We start from the raw sequence: 23,224 nt of genomic DNA on the forward strand, positions 1-23,224 counted from the left end.
TTTTTTTTTTTTTTTTGTATTTTTAGTAGAAACGGGGTTTCGCCATGTTGGCCAGTCCAGTCTCAAACTTCTGACCTCAGGTGATCTGCCCGCCTTGACCTCCCAAAGTGCTGGGTTTACAGGCGAGCCATCATGCCCGGCCTAATCTTCCAACTCTGTAACAGTAATATAACTTACTTTTTACATCTAGACTTGTTTTATATCTAAAAATTGCTAAAATAAATGAAGTTTTGTGTTTAGAGGATAAGCTTTAATTAATGTAAAAAAATTCATTTATGAATTTGATTCATCTTGGTTCCCAGTAGATTATTAAAAAATAAGTTATTATAAATATATTCCTAAATTAGTAATAATCCACTTGGCAGGGTATATGCTATGTTTGGAGATAGAGGTCAGAACAGTTACTAAAGCCCTGTTCTAGATGTGCCAAATGGGAAACAACGGCTGTGAATGTCAAATCAGTAATTTACTAACCTAAAAGAGTCTAATATTTTAATTAACTAAATGATGAACATTACTTTGAAGATTTATCTTGGACTACTGTAACTATTTGTTTGTTTGTTTGTTTACTTATTCATTTTAGAGACAAGATCTCACTATGTTGCCTAGGCTGGTCTCAAACTCCTGGGCTCAAGCGATCCTCCTGCCTCAGCCTCCCTGGGCCACTGTGCCCGGCCTGTAACTATTTTAAAAATGTGACACAGGTTTAATATTCTTTATCTAAAATGCTTGGAACCAGAAGTGTTTTCGATTTGGGATTTTTTTTTTTTAATACTCGCATTACACTTACCAGTTGAGCATCCCTAATCTGAAAATCCAAATCCAAAATGCTCCAATGAACATTTCCTTTTAACGCCATCTTGGCACTCAAAAAGTTTCAGATTTTAGAGCGTTTCAGATTCTGTATTTTCAGATTAAAGATACTCAACCCGTATCAACTATGTACAGCATATTAAGACGTGTGTACTAAATGCATTACTCTAAATGCTTCAAAATATCTGGATTTTTATAACAGGTTACAGGAATACTTAAAGATGCTGGAGTAAACAATTTAACAATTCAAGTGGAAAAGGAGGCATACTTTCAACATATGTCTGGCCTAAGTACTGGATTTCATGATGTTCTGGCTATGACAAAACAAATGGAATCCATGAAATACTGCAAAGATGGTACTTACATCATGTGAGATAACTCAAGAATTACCCCTGGAGAATGAACAATGAAGATTAAATGACTCAGTATTTGTAATATTGCCAGAAGGATAAAAATTACACATTAGCTGTACAGAAACAGAGTTCCCTACTACTGGATCAAGGAATCTTTCTTAAAGGAAATTTAAATACAGAATGAAGCATTAATGGTACAAGTGGAGTAATTATTTAAATTATGTGTATAAAAGGAATCAAATTTTGAGTAAACATGATGTATTACATCATCTTCAAAAACATATGATGGATTCTAGTGAAGACCAAAATTACTTCGGTTTACTTTCTATCAGGAAGCATCTCCATTGTAAATATGTATTTACATGTTTATTACAAAGACCCAAATGAAAAATTTTTAGTCCATTTTTTGCATAGCCTAAGGATAAAATAGGAATAAAAGTTCTATATTTATGGATTTTCTGTATATAAAACTGGTTTCTAATTCTAACAAGTCCATTAAGTAAAATCTGTATTGCCACTTTAAATGTAAACTAAATTATTTGGGAGAAACTTCAACCACTGATATGAGATAAGCAGTGAGAATAGGGAAGTGTATAACATCACAGTTTTTGATGTATTACAAAAATCAGCCACTCTATAAAATAAATTTTTTTTACTTTTGGTAATATTTGCAAATGAATACTTAATTTATTAGGGTAAAGAACTTATACTAAGTTGTGTCCATGTTATTCATTTACTTACCATGTTCCTTTAAAGTAGAATATTTCATTTCTTGTTATATATTTGACATTCCAAGCTGCTTATCAAGCTGTTGTCCAAGCAGTGGTAAGCTTTCATCCTTTCTTAGCTCCATAATGTTGTGAAACAGCCAGTTAAGAGAATCGTAAATAATTGTCAACTCACAGTTGAATTCTCTGCCTATGTAGGTAACTTTTTTCTAATTTCTGGAACATATAGATATATAAGAAATATCAAAGAACAGGTAGTTATTTCAAAGTTTAATAAGTAAAACTTGTTCATAAACATTTGAGCACCATGAAATCAAAATACCCTATAACTACTTTCTATAGTCATATCTAATTTATATTTTTTTCATTTCCAGTTGTAACTAGATATGTAGTAAAGTCTGAAAAGACTTTACGATGAATAGATAATAACATGCAGTTTTATCAGCACCAAAGAATGTTGTCCAAAAGAAACTTTTTAATACCTGTCTTTCTATTTATAACCATCTGAATATTTTCATTCTTATATTAAGAATTTTGATAAGTAGGTTGAATTTAGTATGAGTACTATTTTCTTACATATACCACAATGGCAAACATGTATTATAAATCATATTTTTGTCTTGCCAATTTTAATATATGAGGGGTTTTAGAAATTTGTTGTAAGTTATTTTTATATTCCTTGTCTTTTGCATATTTTTTGGCCAAAATCTTCAATACATATTAAAATTTTTGAGTGGTGGGAAAATAATTGCATATTGATGTTTTAATGCAATTTTTATACATTAAAAAAATTGCCGGGCGCGGTGGCTCACGCCTGTAATCCCAGCACTTTGGGAGGCCGAGGCGGGCGGATCACGAGGTCAGGAGATCGAGACCATCCTGGCTAACACGGTGAAACCCCGTCTCTGCTAAAAATACAAAAAATTAGCCGGGCGAGGTGGCGGGCGCTTGTAATCCCAGCTATGCGGGAGACTGAGGCAGGAGAATGGCATGAACCCCAGGGGGCGGAGCCTGCAGTGAGCCAAGATGGTGCCACTGCACTCCAGCCTGGGCGACAGTGAGACCCCGTCTCAAAAAAATAAAATAAAATAAATAAATAAATAAATAAATAAATAAATAAATTAAGCAGATAGGTGCAATAAATATTACACCAAAGTTAAAATTGTCATTTCCCTTAGAAGACATATAAACAGCAAAAAAATTAATGTGATTGTGAGATATTAGAGTGAGAGAGAGCAGGGGCTGAAGGTTAGGGAGGTACAATTAGAAAGTATGGAAACTCTAATATTGAAAGCACCAGGGTACTGTATTTCAGCTCATGCAAAATCATGCAACTAGGCCAGGTGCAGTGTCTCATGCCTGAAATCCTGGCACTTTGGGAGGCTAAAGCGAAAGGATAGCTTGAGCCCAGGAGTTTGAGAACAGCCCAAGCAACATAGCAAGATTCCATCTCTACAAAAATTTTTAAAGATTAGCTGGAGCATGGTGGCACACACCTCTTGGGAGGCTGAGGCAGGAGGATTGCTTGAGCCTAGGAGGCCAAGGCTGCAGTGAGCCATGATGGCACCACTGCTCTCCAGCCTGGGTGACACAGCAAGATTTTATCTCAAAAAAAAAAAAATTCATGCAACTTTAAGCAAATCAGCCTTTCTAAGGTATCTTTTTTTTTTTCCTCATACATAAACTATATAAAACCTGCTCAAATCTACAGTGCAGGATTTGGGAACAAAAGGTATAATGTATGTGAAAATGCACTGGAAATTGAAGAAGGCTAAATAGCCCAGGCACGGTGGCTCACGCTTGTAATCCCAGCACTTTGGGAGGCCGAGGCGGGCAGATCACGAGGTCAGGAGATGGAGACCATCCTGGCTAACACGGTGAAACCCCGTCACTACTAAAAATACAGAAAATTAACCAGACGTGGTGGCAGGCGCCTGTAATCCAAGCTACTTGGGAGGCTGAGGCAGGAGAATGGCGTTAACCCGGGAGGCGGAGCTGGCAGTGAGCCGAGATAGCGCCACTGCACTTTAGCTTGGGTGACAGAGCAAGACTCCATCTCAAAAAAAAGAAAAAAAAAAGAAAAAGGCTAAATACGAAGAATTGTTACTTTTTAAGCCTGATTTCAAAGGTAGCCGTCATTAACTTTTCTCTTTTTTTCTATAAATCAGCATCTCAAGAGATTAATTAGATGTTTAACATATAAATAAGTTAAAAATAATGCCCAAAGTAGAAGCCTGTTTTGAGGGAGGGGAGTTTGGATTTTTTTTTCAGAGACAAGGTCTCACTCTGTTGCCCAGGCTGGAGTGCAATGACATGATCATAGCTCACTGCAGCCTTGAACTCCTGAGCTCAAGCAATCCTCCCACCTCAGCCTCTCCAGTAGGTAGGACTGCAGGTGCACACTACCACGTCCAGCTAATGTATTGTTTGTAGAGACAGGGTCTCACCATGTTGCCCATGCAAGTCTCGAAACTCCTGGGCTCAGGTGATCCTCCCACCTCTTCTTCCCAAAGTATTAGGATTATAGGCCTGAGCCACTGCACCTGGCCCAGAAGCCTTAATAGTTCATTTGTCCCAAGAAAGGTGATGGTGGTTATTTACCACACCTATTAATTTATCCTCCTTCCCTTTCTCTCCAACCATTGTTTTCTATTATTACCAATTTGGGAGCTCATGATGTAGACTTAGAATACATTTTGCATCTTTTATAATATAAATTTATTGTTTCTTTAACATGATAACTGATCAAGGCCTGGCACAGTGGGTTACACCTATAATCCCAGCACTTTGGGAAGCTGAGGCAGGAGGGTCACCTAAGCCCAGGAGTTTGAGACCAGCCGGAGCAACAGAGAGAGCTCCCCATCTCTAAAAAAACAGAAATAACTGATCAAACTTTAAACTTCTCTAATTTCATCAGAAAAATAAGCTACATAATTAGATATCTCTAACCAAAGGATCCTGGTTTTACTTTAGATTATGATTCTCCCCTAAAATGTCTACTACAGTAATGCAGAGATGTGTTTTTTTACTAGTTAATAGTCACATGGTCCAAAGTTCAGAAGAGTAAATGGCATAAAGACTTCCACTTCTTTCAGTCACGTACATAGCTCCTCTCTAGAAATGACCATTCTTGTCAGTTTCTAGACTATCTTTCCAGATATTATATGCATATACAAGAAAAAACGTGTGTATTATTTTTCACTTCGAAATTATTCCATAATTAAAACAGTAAAAAGCATTCTTTTTTTAGCTGCCTAATAACTCCATTGATGGCTTTTTTTTAAAGATTGGTTCTAATCTTTTTCTATTCTAGACAATACTAATATGAATAGCCTTATACAGACATCATTTTGCATGTGTGCAAATAAATATGTAGGATAAGTTCCTACAAGTGGAACTTCAGAGTCAAAGGGTTTGGAACGTTGTATAAATTTGAAAAATATTACTAAATTTTACTCCATTGAGATTGTAACAGCTTACCCTCCTGTCAGCAATATTAGATGTCTTAAAATGGAAATAGAGAAGCATTTCGTATGGCCTTAATGAGTAGCAAATTAAATATGCAGGGAGATTATATTTAGATGGCTGAGCTCAGTAATAAAGCCACTAAAGTTCATTTCACTTTAGAGTGATTTTCCAGAAGGAAAATTTTCTGGTAAATTATTTAATTAATTAAATGGTAAATTACCAAACTTTTTTTTTTTTTCTTTTTTTTTTTTTGAGACATAGTCTTGCTCTGTCACACAGGCTGGAGTGCAGTGGTGCGATCTCTGCTAATTGCAACCTCTACATCCCAGGTTGAACTGATTCTCTTGCCTCAGCCTCCCGAGTAGCTGAGACTACAGGCACGTGCCCACCACACCCAGCTAATTTTGTATTTTTAGTAGAGACACCGTGTTGGCCAGGCTGGTCTGGAACTCCTATCCTCAGGTAATCGGCCTGCCTCAGCCTCCCAAAGTCCTGGGATTACAGGCGTGAGCCACCGTGCCTGGCCCTTTTTCTGTCTTATTCCTTGTTATCTACAGCACATTTCTGACACAGACGTTCAAAGATATGTTATCATATGCAGTGCATATAGAAACACTGTTCTGTTACATATTTTCTTTCCTGATATTTTTATTAAGGTATTTTTAACATAGAATAAACTGCCTGGGCATGGTGGCTCACGCCTGTAATCCCAGCACTTTGGGAGGCCAAGGTGGGTGGATCACGATGTCAGGAGATTGAGACCATCCTGGCCAACATCGTGAAACCCTGTCTCTACAAAAAATAGAAAAAAAATTAGCTGGGCCGGGTGTGGTGGCTCACGCCTGTAATCCCAACGCTTTGGGAGGCCAAGGTGGGTGGATCATGAGGTCAGGAGTTCGAGACCAGCCTGACCAACATGATGAAACTCCGTCTCTACTTAAAAAAAATACAAAAATTAGCCAGGCCTGGTGGCGCAAGCCTGTAATCCCAGCTACTCAGGAGACTGAGACAAGAAAATCGCTTGAACCCGGGAGGTGGAGGTTGCAGGAGCCAAGATCATGCCATTGCACTCCAGCCTGGGCAATAGAGTGACACTCCGTCTCAAAAAAAAAAAAAATTAGCTGGGCGTGGTGGTGCCTGCCTGTAATCCCAGCTACTCGGGAGGCTGAGGCAGGAGAATCGCTTGAACCAGGGAGTCAGAGGTTGCAGTGAGCTGAGATGGCACTATTGTACTCCAGCCTGGCAACAAAGCAATACTGTCTCAAAAAAAAAAAAAATTTCATAGAATAAACTACACAGATCTTAAGTGCTCAGTTCAGCAAAGTGGTGAGGACATGGAGCAACTGGAACTCACTGCTAAAATTAAATAATACATGCACCCTTTGACCCATCATTTTCACACCCAGGTATTCGCCCAATATGAAGCATGTGTTTACAAAAAGACTTGTACAAAAATATTCATAATAGCAAAAAAAAAAAAAAACTAGAAACAGGCCAGGTGCGGTGGCTCACACTTGTAATTCCAGCACTTTGGGAGGCCGAGGCGGGCAGATCACGAATTCAGGAGATCGAGACCATGGCGAAACCCCGTCTCTATTTAAAAATACAAAAAATTAGCCAGGCGTGGTGGCGGACACCTGTAGTCCCAGCTACTCAGAGAGGCTGAGGCAGGAGAATGGTGTGAACCTGGAAGGTGGAGCTTGCAGTGAGCCGAGACTGCGCCACTGCACTCCAGCCTGGGTGACAGAGTGAGACTCCGTCTCAAAAAAAAAAAAAAAAAAACTAGAAACAACCCAAATGTCCATCAATAAGAGAATGGATAAGTCAATTGTAGTGTATTCATAATGGAATAATAAGCAGTAAAAAGTAAAATTACCATTATAATTTAGAAGACTCTCAAAAACATGTTAAGTGAAAGAAGGCAGACATAAGAGAGTTCATACTGTATTCATTTCATTTATATGAAGTCCAGAGGGCACGACGGCTCACATCTGTAATCCCAGCACTTTGGGAGGCCAAGGTGGGCAGATTGCTTGAGCTCAGGAGTTCAAGACCAGCCTGGGCCACGTGGCAAAACCCCATCTCTAAAAAAAAATACAAAAATTACCCAGTCATGGTGGCATGCACCTGTGGTCCCATCATTTGGGAAGCTGAGATAAGAGGATCAGTTTTGAGCCCAGGTTGAGGCTACAGTAAGCTGTGATTGCACCACTGCACTCCAGCCTAGGAGGCAGAGTGAGACCCTGTCTCAAATTTTTTTTTTCGAATTCATGTATATGAAGTCCAAGAACAGATAAGACTAATACATACTGATAGAGCACAGAAGTGGGTTTGTATTAGTTTTCTATTGCTGTTGTAACAAATTACCACAAACTTAGTGGCTTAACATGCATTTTGAACCTGAGAAGGCTGATTAGTAAGAAATTAAAAAAAAAAAAAAACACCAATTCATTGCCTTAGGTCACAAGTCCAGTATGAGGCTCAGTGGGCCAAATTCAGGGTGTCAGCTGGGCTGCGTTTCTTCCTGGAGGACCTACAGGAGAATCTGTTTCCTTGGTCATTAAGGTTGGCTGAATTTAGTCCTTATAGACATAAAAACATGGTCCCTGTTTCTTCACTAGTGTTCCCAACTTCTAGAGGCCACCTGCATTCCTTGCTTGTGGCCCCCTTCCTCCATCTTCACAACCAGCAAGAGTGGGTCACAAAGTTCTCATGCTTCATATCTCTCCTCCCTCTTCTTTCACCGCTGCACCTCTCTGACCTGTTCTGCTTTCCTCTTCTACTTTTAAGGACTCATGCCATTGCACTGGGCCCACCCAGGTAATCCAGGATATCCTCCCCATCTCAAGGTCTTCAAAGGTCCATTTGCCAGGTAAGGTAACATAGTCACAGGTTCCAGGCATTAGGGCATGGACATCTTTGGAAGGTCCTTATTCTGGTCATCTTGGGAGGATAAGAGATTTGTTGTAAAGGGGCAGGGAGGATCTTTTTGGAGTGATGGAAATGTTCTGTATCTTGATCAGGGTGGTGGTTACACACGTGTATACAATTGTCAAGTCTTAAATTATAATTTCTACATGATTGCATTTTCTTTTTCAAGTATTTTTTATTTTGCTTTTAACTATTTAGAAGCTACTTTGTGCTAGGCACTGTATTAAGCACTTTATGTAATCATCTTGTGCTTTTTTTTTTCTCCTAGCACACTGATATTATCACATATTGTTTGCTTTAGGCCAGGTACTGTGGCTCATGCCTGTAATCTCAGCACTCTGGGAGGCTGAGGCAGGCTGATCACTTGAGGCCAGGAGTTCAAGACCAGCCTGCCCAACATGGCAAAACCCTGTCTCTATAAAAAATACAAAAATTAGCCAGGCATGGTGGTTCACGCCTGCAGTCCCAGCTACTCGAGAGGCTGAGGCAGGAGGATTGCTTGAGCCTAGGAAGTGGAGGTTTCAGTGAGCCAAGATCACTCCACTGCACTCTAGCCTGTGTGACAGAGCAAGACCCTGTCTCAAAAAAAAAAAAAAAAAAAAAAATTTCCATTAGCTAGTCAAGTTTGATAATGCAGTAAAGTCAACTAGACTCATTCAGGTAAATATTATTCCACTTTATGGTTATTTACTATTTGAATTTAAAACCCAAGGTTTCTCCCTGCAACAAACTTTAATAAATAGATGTATTAATATTCACACAGTTACAGAAAGCCTGTTTAAGAAAATAATACAATCATTTATGGCTTTTTGTGTTTTATTTATGTTTTTATTTATTCGTTTTTAGAATCTTGCTCTGTCACCAGGCTGGAGTGCAGTGGTGCAATCTCGGTTCACTGTAACCTCCACCTCCTGGGTTCAAACGATTCTCCTGCCTCAGCCTCCTGAGTAGCTGGGACTACAGGTGCACACCACCACATCCATTTTTGTACTTTTTTTTTTGTAGAAACAGAGTTTCACCCTGTTGGCCAGGATGGTCTCGATCTCGACCTTGTGATCCATCGGCCGACCTCGGCCTCCCGAAGTGCTGGGATTACAGGCATCAGCCACCATGCCCAGCCTGTGCTTTATTTTTAATTATAATTCTTTTCTTCTGTTATAGCAACTTATGGCTTTTTAAACATTCAATAAATTAACTCATAACAAATACTGAAGGCCTTTATACTAAATACACTGCACTAGGAGCTAGGGATAAAGTCATCAGTAATACAAAGTCCTGCCCTAATGGAGCTTACTTCTAATGTAGAAGACAATACCAGTATGTAATAAAATGTAGTAAGTGCTATGAAGAAAATAATAACTTACTGAACTTTTGCCATGTTCCAGATGGACACTGTTCTAAACAATAAATATGTGTAATTATTATTTCCATTTTACTGATGCAGAAACTGAGGCAGGAAAAGGTTAATTAACCTGCCCCAAATCATACACGTTGTAAGTGGGAGAGCCAACTTTCTCAACTAGGCACTCTGAATTCAGGGTTGAGACTCAACTAAAGCAGCGTTCAAGGACAGAGTTATAGAGGTGCCAGAGAGTGGTTGAAGAGGATTTCTATGGAAGAAGACTTCAGCACTGCATTGAAGTCAGAGGCAAACAATCTCCAGGGTTCTAAACCATCTTCTACTAACAGCTACTATTCTAGACTGAGAGAACATTAAATGAAATGCAAGGACATTTGAGACAGGAGGTGCTTAGCATGACTTAAAAAAAAAAAAAAAAAAAAAGCAAGAGGCCTGTGATAGCAGCAAACTTAGACAGACAGCATGTTGAGAACTTGGAAAGTCTGTGGATGGCTCCAAATGAGGTACTGACTTGAGCCAATGTGTTTCGAAAGGATCAGGGTAGGAGGGCAAGAGTAAAATCTAGGGGACAGTTGGAAGGCTTTCACTGAAGCTGAAGTGAGAAAGGATGGTGACTTGAAGTAAGTAACATATTCATGGCCCCTTATTTGTAAGCTTGAAAGACGAATCAGATACAAACTCTACCTTCAATATGCTTGTTACAGTAGGGAAGAGAAGACATAAGTAACTCAAAGATTAGAGAGATTTGATGCCATAAGCAAATAGCAAACTTCAGAATGTTGAGGTTACTTTTATTTTATGAGTTGGGTCTTGCTCTGTTGCAAGGCTGGAGTACGGTGGCGTGATTATGGCTCACTGCAGCCTTGAACTCCTGGGCTCAAGTGATCCTCCCACCTCAGCCTCCCTATAGTAGCTGGGACTACAGGTGCGTGCCACCACACCCGGCTAATTTTTTATTTTTTGTTGAAACAGGTTCTATGTTGTCCAGGTTGGTCTCAAACTCCCGGGCTCCAGCGATCCTCCCACCTCAGCCTCCCAAAAAGCTGGGATTACAGGAATGAGCCATTAAGCCAAGCAGAGGTTACTTTTAGCTGAAGGGAAGAGGGCAAGGCTTCAAAGAGGGAGTGGCATTTGATAGACCTAGGGGGCTTGTAAGCTTACCATGGAAGTATGATGGTAAAGGGATTCATTCCACCTGGAGTGAAGCATGTAAACCCATTGGCAGTTCAGTTTTGCATGATCTTGGCCTTCAGACATGGGATAAATAGGCCTACAGTTAGGAAGCTTAGGAGCAGGGATTTGAGGGTATTTGAATACCAGGTTAAAGATCTATTACTCTCTGGCCCAGCACGGTGACTCATGCCTATAATCCCAGCACTACAGAAGGCCGAGGTGTGCAGATCACCTGAGGTGAGGAGTTCAAGAGCAGCCTGGCCAACATGGTGAAACCCCGTCTCTACTAAAAATACAAAAATTAGCCAGACATGGTGGCAGGATTACAGGATCTAGGGGATAGCTACTCGGGGTGGGTTGGGGGAAGAGGGGCGGGGAACTGAGGCGGGAGAATCGCTTGAACACGGGAGGCGGAGGTTGCAGTGAGCCAAGAAGCAAGACCTCTGTCTCAAAAAAAAAAAAAAAAAAAAAACTATTACTCTCACAGAGGTTGCCGTGAGCCAAGATTGTGCCACTGTACTCTAGCCTGGGCAAAGAGTGAAACTCCATCTCAAAAAATAAAATAAAAATAAGATCTATTATTCTTCCTCTCTTTATTGTTTGTTACAAGTTAACCATAGACAGGTAACCATAAGGGAGTTAGTTGTCTAACCCTGTAAAAAAGCATCAGGTAAATTATACTAATTTACACTTTACAAATGCCTTACTTCAAGTAGACTTTACTGTTGTTGGTTGCCTCAACTTTCCTTAAGACCAGGATAGGCTTGCCTAATATGAAAGACTGCAATTGATACAGTGGGACGGGCTGGCCTAGGAATAAGACTCCCCACCATAGTAGTGATCTAACTGCCAGTGTCTTATTCCCTTATTTTAAGTCATGGGGTTCGGATTCAGTAAATACAAGGTAGATCCCTTGCAGTCCCATGAAATCAAGGGAATAGTTCCAAATTAATCTATGGGAACTGTTTTGTTAAAGGTATCTATTTAGTCAACGGATGCGTTAAAGGCCTAATATATGTAAAGCAGTGTGTAGTATGCAAAAGAGGTATGATGTGGTTTCTACCCTCACAGGAAAGCACTGTTTATTGAGCATATACAAATATGTAAAAATAGAGGGCATGAAGAGATGCATGCTGGAAGAAAGGCAAAAGTAATATTTTTTTGTGTTCAGAAGAGGACAAGAACCCCTTCTCCTGGGAGATTAGAAAAACCAGGCCGGGCGCGGTGGCTCAAGCCTGTAATCCCAGCACTTTGGGAGGCCGAGGCGGGCGGATCACGAGGTCAGGAGATCGAGACCATCCTGGCTAACACGGTGAAACCCCGTCTCTACTAAAAATACAAAAAATTAGCCGGGCGTGTTGGCGGGCGCCTGTAGTCCCAGCTACTCGGGAGGCTGAGGCAGGAGAATGGCGTGAACCCGGGAGGCGGAGCTTGCAGTGAGCCGAGATCGCGCCACTGCACTCCAGCCTGGGGCACAGAGCAAGACTCCGTCTCAAAAAAAAAAAAAAAAAAAAAGAAAAACCTTTATGGAGGAGACGGCATACACTGTTGATAATCAGAAAAAAGCAATGGATTAAGCTACGATTAGGAAGATTGACTCAACCATATCCTGGCTCCATGGCAATTCAACTTAAACTCAGAGCTTCAAGTTCCTCAACTATGCACACTAGTTTTTGGATCAATGGCACCATTCACCTCTTCCCACCCTTGATCTCACCAAATAGCAGATTGTAAACACAGGTGAGCACCAATGTAAGGCAATTAAATTGTGCTTGCAAGTCTCTGTTACTGAATCCCATGTTACTCAGCCCCACCCTTGGAACCTCGGACTACTGTACCTTCCAGGAAGACTACTCACTGTGCGAATAGAGTAGCATCAGATACACTAGGAGTGGACTGTGGAAGAGAACCCTTACTTCAATTTCCAGGTCCAGTAGAAGGCCCTCCATCTCCATCACTTTTCTTTCAGGCCTTCTCTTTTATTACTTGCCTTCTCTCTTCATTTCCTTTTAGCTGCCTCTGTCTTCTTGCCATCACTTAACTAAGCAAATTGAAGGCCCTACAAGGATTAAACTTAAGCCTTGTAATGGAAGATTTCTCAAATATGTAAGATATTTACTTGTGAAATTCTTCACCTCGGGGGACATAACTTATGTCCCAGAGCAGTCTCTGTAGAAAGAGAAACGAGTTCCCCTTGCTGGAGCACTATAATTAACCACAATAAACAGAGCCTCCATGCAAAGGAGGCTTTTTTGCATAAGAATCAATTCAAGAAAAATTTAAATACATACAGACCACATTCTAAATATAACAAAAACAGTTTTCACTACCTTCTCAAGTGCTGATTCCAAAACACTCTTACCTCTAAGCCAATTTGCATATTCTCCATGCCCACACACATGGGTACACTGGGATGGGAGTAGGGTCATATATGTCTTGAAGCTTCATGCCTCAATACAATATTCTGTTACTTGATTTTTTTCTCTAAAGATTTAGAGATTCTTAGCCAAGCTTGGTGGCTCATGCCTTTAATCCCAGCATTTTGGAAGACCGAGGAAGGAAGATCCCTTGTTTCTAGGAGTTCAAGACCAGCCTGGGCAACATACTGAGATCTCCAACTCTATTAAAAAATAAAAATATATGTACTTTTTTTTTTTTGAGACAGAATCTTGCTCTGTTGCCCAGGCCGGAGTGCAGTGATGCAATCTTGGCTCACTGCAACCTCTGCCTCCCAGGTTCAAGCAATTCTCCTGCCTCAGCTTGCCAAGTAGCTGGGATTACAGGCATGTGCCACCACGTCTGGCTAATTTTTCTATTTTTAGTAGAGATGGGGTTTCATTATGTTGACCAGGCTGGTCTTGAACTCCTGACCTCAGGTGATCCGCCAGTATTGGCCTCCCAAAGTGCTACAGTTATAGGCATGAGCCACCGCGCCTGGCCAAAAATAATTTTTTTAAGTTAACAAAATGATTTAAAGACTCTTTTAGAATCTATGTACTCTCACATTTTCATAGAATATTCTTATTTATTTAAAAACTAATTTTTTTTTGTAATAGAGATGGGGTCTCACTATGTTGCCCAGGCTGGTCTCAAACTCCTGAGCTTGAATGATCCTCCCACCTTGGCCTCCCAAAGTGCTAGGATTACAGGCATGGGCCACTGCTTCCAGCCCACAGAATATTCTTAAATGATACTCAGGAAACCTTTTTCTTTTTTTGATTAAAACAGAGACAGGATCTCACTATGTTGCCCAGGCTGGTCTGGAACTCCTGGCCTCAACTGATCCTCCTACCTCAGCCTCCTAAAGTGCTGGGATTACAGGCATGAGACACTGTGCCCAGCTCCCAAGAAACTTTCAATATATTTTCCTTTGTGGGGGAGGACTTTTTATTGTATATCCTCCTCAATCATTATAAACAGCATCTAAAACCTAAATTTTTTACAATTTCAACTTTTATAATAGATTAAAGGGTACGTGTGCAGGTTGGTTACATGGGTAAATTGTGTGATGCTGAGGCTTGGGGTCCCAACTATCCCGTCACTCAGGCAGTAAGCATAGTGCCCAACAGGTGGTTCTTCAGCCCACATCCCACTCCCTCCCCATCTAGTGATCCCCAGTGTCTGTTTTTCTTTACATTAACGTGTATTCATTGTTTAGCTCCCACATAGAAGTGAGAACATGCAGTATTTGGTTTTCTATTCTTGCATTAGATCACTTAGGATAGTGGCCTTCAACTCCATCCATGTTGCTGCAAAGGATATTATTATTCTTTTTTATGGCTGCATAGTATTTCATGGTATATATGTACCACATTTTCTTTATTCAGTCCACTGTTGATGGGCACCTAGATTGAGTCCATGACTTCGCTATAGTAAACAGTGCTGCAATAAACATATGAGTTCAGGTGTCTTCTTTTTTTAAATTTTGTTTGTTGGTTTTTTTTGAGAGAGTCTCACTCTGTCTGTCACACAGGCTGTAATGCAGTGGCATGATCTCGGCTCACAGCAACCTCTGCCTCTCAGGTTCAAGAGATTCTCCTGCCTCAGCCTCCCAAGTAGCTGGAATTACAGGCACCATGACTGGCTAATTTTTTTTTTTTTTTTTTTTGTATATTTAGTAGAGATGGGGTTTCACTATGTTGGTCAGGCTGGTCTCGAACTCTTGACCTCAAATGATCTGCTCACCTCGCCCTCCCAAAGTGCTGGGATTACAGGCATGAGCCAGGTGTCTTCTTTTTTCTTTCTTTTTTTTTTTTTTGGAGACAGAGTCTTGCTCTGTTGCCCAGGCTGGAATGCAATGGCACAATCTCAGCTCACTGCAAACTCTGCCTCCCAGGTTCAAGCGATTCTCCTGCCTCAGCCTTCCAAAGAGCTGAGATTACAGGCGTGCGCCACCACATGCAGCTAATTTTTTTATTTTTAGTAGAGACGAGGTTTCACCATGTTGGCCAGGCTAGTCTCGAACTCCTGACCTCAAGTGATCCACCCACCTCAGCCTCCCAAAGTGCTTGGATTATAGGCATGAGCCACCTCGCCCAGCCAAGCCAGGCGTCTTTTTGATAAAACAACTTCTGTTCCTTTGGGTAGACACCCAGTAGTAGGATTCCAGGGTAGAATGATAGTTTTATTTTTAGTTATTTGAGAAATCTCCATACTGTTTTCCACAGGATTTAACAAATTTACATTCCTATCAACAGTGTGTAGGCATTCAATTTTCTCTGCATCCTTGCCAACAGCTGTTATTTTTTGATTTTTAATAATAGCCATTCTGACCAGTGTGAGTCTGACCAAACTCCATTTGGTTTTAATTTGCATTTCTCTGATGTAAATCATAACCTTTTGTTAAACCAATATTCAGTGTTTCCAATATTATGACTATAAATTGCCACAATGCCCTGTGTACCATATTATGATTATATTTCCATTTTCCATATTAACTTCTAGTTTGTTCCAGGTTTAATATGGCCTTGTTTTTTTTGTTTGTTTGTTTGGTTTTGGTTTTGGTTGTTTTTTTTTGAGACAGAGTCTCGCTCTGTTGCCAGGCTGGAGTGCAGTGGCGCGACCCCAGCTCACTGCAACCTCAGCCTCCTGGGTTCAAGCGATTATCCTGCCTCAGTCTCCCGAGTAGCTAGGAATACAGTTATGCGCCACCACGCCCAGCTAATTTTTGTATTTTTAGTAGAGACAGGGTTTCACCATGTTGACCAGGATGGTCTCGATCTCCTGACCTCGTGATCCGCCCGCCTGGGCCTCCCAAAGTGCTGGGATTACAGGCATGAGCCACCGCGCCCGGCCATGGCCTTGTTTTTTATCATTCGCCTAGTTTTATAAATTTCTTCTCAATCTGTTCCAATACATCAACCAATTTTATTTATTTATTTTTTGCTTGGAGACGTCCCTCTTAGAGCCTACTGTCCTTGTCATTTTACTTCTGCCTTCACTGATTGCTCTCTGGGTCTGTTGATGGACACTTACGTTGCTTCCAAATCTTGGTTATTGTAAATAGTGCTACAATAAACAAGAGAGTGAAGATATCTCTTCAATATACTGACAGCCTTTCTTTTGGGTATATACCTAGCAGGGGAATTGCTGGATCATATGGGAGCTCTATTTTTAGTTTTTTGATGAACCTCCAAACTGTTCTCCGTAGTGGTTGTACTAATTTACATTCACATCTACAGTGGACAAAGGTTCCCTTTTCTCCACATCCTCGCCAGTGTTTGTTATTGCCTGTCTTCTGGCTATAAGCCTTTTTTTTTTTTTTTTTTTTGAGACAGAGTCTCGCTCTGTCACCCAAGCTGGAGTACAGTGGCATGATCTCAGCTCACTGCAGCCACTGCCTCCTGGGTTCCAGCAATTCTGCCTCAGTCTCTCAAGTAGCTGGGATTACAGGTGCGTGCCACAACGCCCGGCTAATTTTTGTATTATTAGTAGAGACAGGGTTTTGACATGCTGGCCAGACTGGTCTTGATCTCCTCAACTCAAGTGATCCGCCTGCCTCAGCCTTCCCAAGTGCTGGGATTACAGGCATGAGCCTGGCCAATAGAAGCTATTTTAACTGAAGTGACATGATATCTCATTGCAGTTTTGATTTGCATTTCTCTGATGCTCAGTGCTGTTGTGCTCCTTTCCAAAACGTGTTTGCCATTTGTATGTCTTTTGAGAAATGTCTATTCAGCTCTTTTGCCCATTTTTAAATCAGATTATTAGATTTTTTACTATAGAGTTGTTTGAGCTCCTTAAATATTCTGGTTATTAATCCTTTGTCAAATGGATAGTTTGCAAATATTTTCTCCCATTCTGTGGGTTTCTCTTCACTTTGTTGATTATTTCCTTTGCTCGGCAGAAGCTTTTTAACTTGATGTAATCCTACTTGTACATTTAGGCTTTGGCTGCCTGTGTTTGTGGTATGTTACTCAAGAACTCTGCCCAGTCCAATGATCCTAGAGAGTTTCCCCAGTGTGTTCTTTTAGTAGTTTCATAGTTTAGAAGTCTTAGATTTAAGTCCTTAATACATTTTTATTTGTTTTTCATAGAGGGCAAGAGATAGGGGTCTAGTTTCATTCTTATGCATATGTATATCCAGTTTTCCTAGCACCATTTATTGCAGAGACTGTCCTTTCCCCATTGTATGTTATTGGCACCTCTGTTGAATATAAGTTCACTGTAGATATACGGATTTGTTTCTGGGTTCTCTATTCTGTTCATTGGTCTATGTGTCTGTTTTTATGCCAGTGCCATGCTGTTTTGGTTATTGTAGCTCTATAGTATATTTTGAAGTCAGATAATGTGATTCTTCCACTTTTGTTCTTTTTGCTCACAATAGCTTTGGCTATTCTGAGTCTTTTGTGATTCCACACAAATTTTAGGATTCATTTTTTTCTACTCTGTGAAGAATGTCATCGGTATATTGATAGGGATTGCACTGAATCTGTAGATTGTTTTAGGTTGTATGGGCATTTTAACAATATTGATTCTTCCAATCCATGAACATGAAATATTTTTCCATTTTTTTGGTGTCTTCTTTAATTTCTTTCACCAATGACTATAGTTTTCATTGTAGAGATCTTTCACTTCTTTGGTTAATTTCTAGGTTTTGAATTTTATTTATAGCTAATGTGAATGGAATTACATTCTCAATTTCTTTTTCAGATAGTTCACTGTTGGCATATAAAAATACTACTGATTTTCAGCTGGGCACAGTGGCTCACGCCTGTACTTCTACCACTTTGGGAGGCCAAGGCAGGCAAATCACATGAGGCCAGGAGTTCGAGACCAGACTAGCTAACATGGTGAAACCCTGTCTCAACTAAAAATACAAAAATTAGCTGGCCATGCATATCTGTAGTCCCAGCTACTTGGGAGACTGAGGCAGGAGAATTTCTTGAACCCAGGAGGCAGAGGCTGCAGTGAGCTGAGATTGGGCCACTGCACTTCAGCCTGGGGAACAAAGCAAGACTCTGTCTCAAAAAAAAAAAAAAAAAAAAAATAGGCCGGGCACAGTGGCTCACGCCTGTAATTCCAGCACTTTGGGAGGCTGAGGTGGGCGAATTATCCGAGGTCAGGAGTTTGAGACCAGCCTGGCCAACACAGTGAAAACCAGTCTCTACTAAAAATACAAAAATTAGCCGGGTGTGGTGGCACACATCTATAATCCCAGCTATTCGGGAGGCCGAGGCACAAGAATCACTTTAACCCAGGAGATGGAGTTTGCAGTGAGCCAAGATTGTGCCACTGCATTCCAGCCTGGATGATAGAGTGAGACTCTGTCTCAAAAAAAAAAAAAAAAAAAAAAAAAAATACTACTGATTTTTGTATAATTTTTTTTTTAATTTTTATAAAAGACAGGGGTTTCTCCATATTGGCCAGGCTGGTCTCAAACTCCTGGACTCATGCAATCCTCCAGTCTTAGCCTCCCAAATTGCTGAGATTACAAGTGTGAGCTACCATGCCTGGCCTCATAAGATAATTTTGTATCCTGCAGCTTTACTGAATTTATTCATCAGTTCTAATAGTTTTTTGGTGGAGTCTTTAGGTTTTTCCGAATATAAGATCATATCATCTGCAAACAACAATAATTCAACTTCTCCCTTTCCAATTTGAATGCCCTTTATTTCTTTCTCTTGTCTGATTATTGTGCCTAGGACCCTCAGTACTATGTTGAATAACAGTAGTGAAAGTGGAAATCCTTGGTGTGTTCCAGATCTAAAGAAAGGCTTTCAGTTTTTCCCCATCCAGTATGATACTAGCTGTGGGTCTCTCATATATGGCTTTTTTTGTTTTTTGGTTTTTTTTGAGATGGCGTTTCGCACTTGTTGCCCAGACTGGAGTGCAATGGCATGATCTCAGCTCACTGCAACCTCGGCCTCCCGGGTTCAAGCGATTCTCCTGCCTAAGCCTCCTGAGTAGCTGGGATTACAGGTATGCACCACCACGCCTGGCTAATTTTTTGTATTTTTAGTAGAAACGGGGTTTCACTATGTTGGCCGGGCTGGTCTCAAACTCCTGACCTCAGGTGATCTGCCTGCCTTGGCCTCCCAAAGTGCTGGGATTACAGGGGTGAGCCACTGCACCAGGCCCATATATGGCTTTTATTATGTTCTTTCTATACTCAGTTTTTTAAGATTTTTTATCATGAAGGGATGTTGAATTTTTTCTTTTTTTTTTTTTGAGACAGAGTCTTGCTCTGTTGCCCAGGCTAGAGTGCAGTGGTGCGATCTCGGCTCACTGCCAGCTCCACCTCCCGGGTTCATGCCATTCTCCTGCCTCAGCCTCCCAAGTAGCTGGGACTACAGGTGCCTGCCACCACGCTCAGTTAATTTTTTGTATTTTTAGCAGAGACGGGGTTTCAGCATGTTAGCCAGGATGGTCTCAATCTCCTGACCTCATGATCCGCCCACCTCAGCCTCCCAAAGTGCTGGGATTACAGGCGTGAGCCACTGCTCCCAGCCAGGATGTTGAATTTTATCAAATGCTTTTTCAGCATCAGTAGAAAGAATCATGTGGTTTTTGTGGCTCATTCTGTTGATATAATGTATCACATTCATTGATTTGCATATGTTGAGCCATTCTTGCATCCCTGAGATAAATCCTACTTGGTCATGATGATTGATCTTTTTCATGTGTTGTTGAATTCAGTTTGCTAGTATTTTGTTTAGGATTTTTGCATCAATGTTCATCAGATATATTGTCCTGTAGTTTTCTTTTTTGATGTGTCTTTGCCTGGTTTTGGTATGATTGTAATACCGGCCTCGAAGAATGAGTTTGGAAGTTTCCTTGCTTCCTTACTTTTCAGAATAGTTTGAATAAAATTGAAATTAGTTCTTCTTTAAATGTTTGGTTAAATTCAGCAGTGAAGCCATCGGGTCCCAGGCTTTTTTTACTGGGAGACTTTTTGTTACAGCTTCAATCTCATTATTTGTTATTAGTCTCTTCAGGTTTTGAATTTCTTTATGGTTCAATTTTGGTAGGTTGCATGAGTGTCTAGGAATTTCTCCATTTCTTCTAGATTTTCCAATTTACTAGCATATAGTTGCTCACAGCGTATAGTTGCTCTAATGGTCCTTTGAATTTCTGCAGTATTGGTTGTAATGTCTCCCTTTTCATCTCTGATTTTATTTATTTGGGTCTTCTGTCTTTTTCTCGTAGTCTGGCTAATGGTTTTTCATTTTTCTTTATCTTTTAAAAAACAATTTTTGTTTCATTGATCTTTTGTATTTTCTTGGTTTCAACTTCATTTATTTCTGCTCTGATCTTTATTGGTTCTTTTCTTCTACTAACTTTGGGTTTGGTTTCCTCTTGCTTTTCTAATTCTTCAAGCTTCATCATTAGGTTATTTATTTGAAGTTTTTCTTCCTTTATTTATATATATAAAAATATATAAATATGTAATGCTTCACGAATTTGCATGTCATTCTTCTTTTCTTCTTCTTCTTTTTTTTTTTTTGAGACAGAGTCTAGCTCTGTTGCCAGGCTGGAGTTCAGTGGCACAGTCTCGTCTCACTGCAACCTCCACCTCCTGGGTTCAAGCGATTCTCCCGCCTCAGCCTCCCAAGTAGCTGGGATTACAAGCACGTGCCGCCACACCCAGCTAATTTTTGTATTTTTAGTAGAGACGGGGTTTCATCATGTTAGCCAGGATGGTCTCGATCTCCTGACCTCATGATCTGCCCACCTCAGCCTCCCAAAGTGCTGGGATTACAGGCGTGAGCCACTGCACCCGGCCTTTTCTTCTTTTTTGATATAGGTACTTACAGCTACAAACTTCCCTCTTTTGCTGTATCCAATAGGTTTTGGTATGTTGTGTTTCCATTATCAATTCTTTCAAGAAATTTCTCAATTTCTTTCTTAATATCTTCATTGACCCACTGGTCATTTAGGAGCATATTGCTTAACTTTCTTTTTTTTTTTTTTTTTTTTTTGAGAGTTTCGCTCTTTTTGCCCAGGCTGGAGTACAGTGGTGTAATCTCAGCTCACTGCAACCTCCACCTCCTGGGTTCAAGCAATTATCATGCCTCAGCCTCCCAAGCAGCTAGGATTACAGGCGCCCGCCACCACACCTGGCTAATTTTTGTATTTTTAGTAGAGATGGGGTTTCACCACATTGGCCAGAATGGTCTTGAACTCCTGACCTCAGGTGATCCGCCCGCCTTGGTCCCCCAAATTGCTGGGATTACAGGCGTGAACCACCACACCCGGCAATATTGCTTAACTTTCATGTATTTGTATAGTTTCCAGAAATCCTTATTACTGATTTCTAGTTTTACTCCAGTGTGGTCAGAGAAGATACTTGATATTATGTCAGTTTTTTTAATGTTTTAAGATTTGTTTTGTGGCCTAACATATGGTCTGTCCTTGAAAAAAATACATGTGCTGAGGAGAAGAATGTATATTCTGCAGCTGTTGGATGAAATGTTAGGTAAATATTATTACGTCCACTGTCTATGGTGTAGATTCAGTCCAAAGTTTCTTTGTTGTATTTTTGTCTGGATGATCTGTCCAATGCTGAAAGTGGGGTGCTGATGTCTCCAGCTACTATTGTATTGGTCTCTTTTCAGTTCTAATAAAATTTGCTTTATATGTATCTGGGTGCTCCAGTGTTGGGTACATATATATTTACAATTATTATATCATTTGCTGAATTGACCCCTTTATCATTATATAATGACCTTCTTTGTCTCTTTTTATTATTTTTATTTTACTTTATTTTATTTTTTTTGAGACAGAGTCTCACTATGTCGCCCAGGCTGGAGTGCAGTGGTGTGATCTCGGCTCACTGAAACATCTGCCTCCCAGGTTCAAGTGATTCTCCTGCCTCAGCCTCCTGAGTAGCTGGGATTACAGGCGGCCACCACCACGCCGGCTAATTTTTGCCTTTTTTTTAGTAGAGACGGGGTTTCACCATGTTGGCCAGGCTGGTCTCGAACTCCTGACCTCAGGTGATCCACCCACCTTGGCCTCCAAAAGTGTTGCGATTACAGGCATGAGCCACCGTGCCTGGCCCTTTGTCTTTTCATAGTTTTTGCCTTGAAATCTGTTATGTCTGATATTAGTATAGCTACTCCTACTCTTTCTTGGTTTCCACTGGCATGGAATATCTTTTTCTCTCCATTTATTTTCGGTCTATGGGTGTCTTTTTAGGTGAATTGTGTTTCTTGGAGGCAATAGATCTTTGGGTCTTGTTTTTTTAATCCATTCAGCCACTCTGGGTCTTGACTACAGAGTCTAGTCCATTTGCATTCAATGTTATTTATAAGTAAGAACTTATTCCTCCATTTTGTTATTTTCTGAATCTTTTGTGGTCTTCTCTTCCTTCTTCCTTCCTGTCTTCCTTTTAGTGAAGGTGATTTTCTGTAGTCATATGTTGAATTTCTTGCTTTTTACTTTTCATGTTTGTGTTGTATGTTTTTATATTTGAGGTTAGCATGAGGCATGCTAATAATACCTTAAAAACCCATTATTTTAAACTGATTATAACACAGAACATAAACAAACTAACAAGCAAAAAGAAAACTAGGGCCGGGCGCGGTGGCTCACGCCTGTAATCCCAGCACTTTGGGAGGCCAAGGGGGGAAAACACGAGGTCAGGAGATCGAGACCATCCTGACTGACACGGTGAAACCCTGTCTTTACTAAAAATACAAAAAATTAGCCAGGCGTGGTGGCACACGCCTGTAGTCCCAGCTATTCAGGAGGCTAAAGCAGGAGAATGGCATGAACCCGGGAGGTGGAGCTTGCAGTGAGCCAAGATGGTGCCACTGCACTCCGGCCTGGGCGACAGAGCAAGACTCTGTCTCGAAAAGAAAAAAAGAAAACTCTACACTTTAGCTTTGTCTCCCCACTTTTTAACTTTTTGCTATTTCTAGTCATATCTTACTGTACTATGTCTTGAAAATTTG

The 23,224-nt window shown here is 40.5% G+C and overlaps 1 protein-coding gene across 2 annotated transcripts in view; it reads left to right on the forward strand.

Annotated features, from left to right (window-relative positions):
• The window catches only part of SLC30A5 (solute carrier family 30 member 5), a 38,609-nt gene extending 37,243 nt beyond the window's left edge, over window positions 1-1,366 (forward strand). For both annotated transcript variants that reach the window (XM_032144801.2, XM_058434025.1), the window contains one exon: window positions 1,016-1,366. In XM_032144801.2, coding sequence (XP_032000692.1) covers window positions 1,016-1,186 — 171 coding nt within the window. In that variant the 3' untranslated portion in view covers window positions 1,187-1,366. The remainder of the gene's footprint in view (window positions 1-1,015) is intronic.
• The last annotated feature ends 21,858 nt before the right edge of the window (window positions 1,367-23,224 follow it).

The sequence above is a fragment of the Hylobates moloch genome, unplaced genomic scaffold (genome assembly GCF_009828535.3).
Source record: "Hylobates moloch isolate HMO894 unplaced genomic scaffold, HMol_V3 SCAFFOLD_23, whole genome shotgun sequence".
NCBI lineage: Eukaryota > Metazoa > Chordata > Mammalia > Primates > Hylobatidae > Hylobates > Hylobates moloch.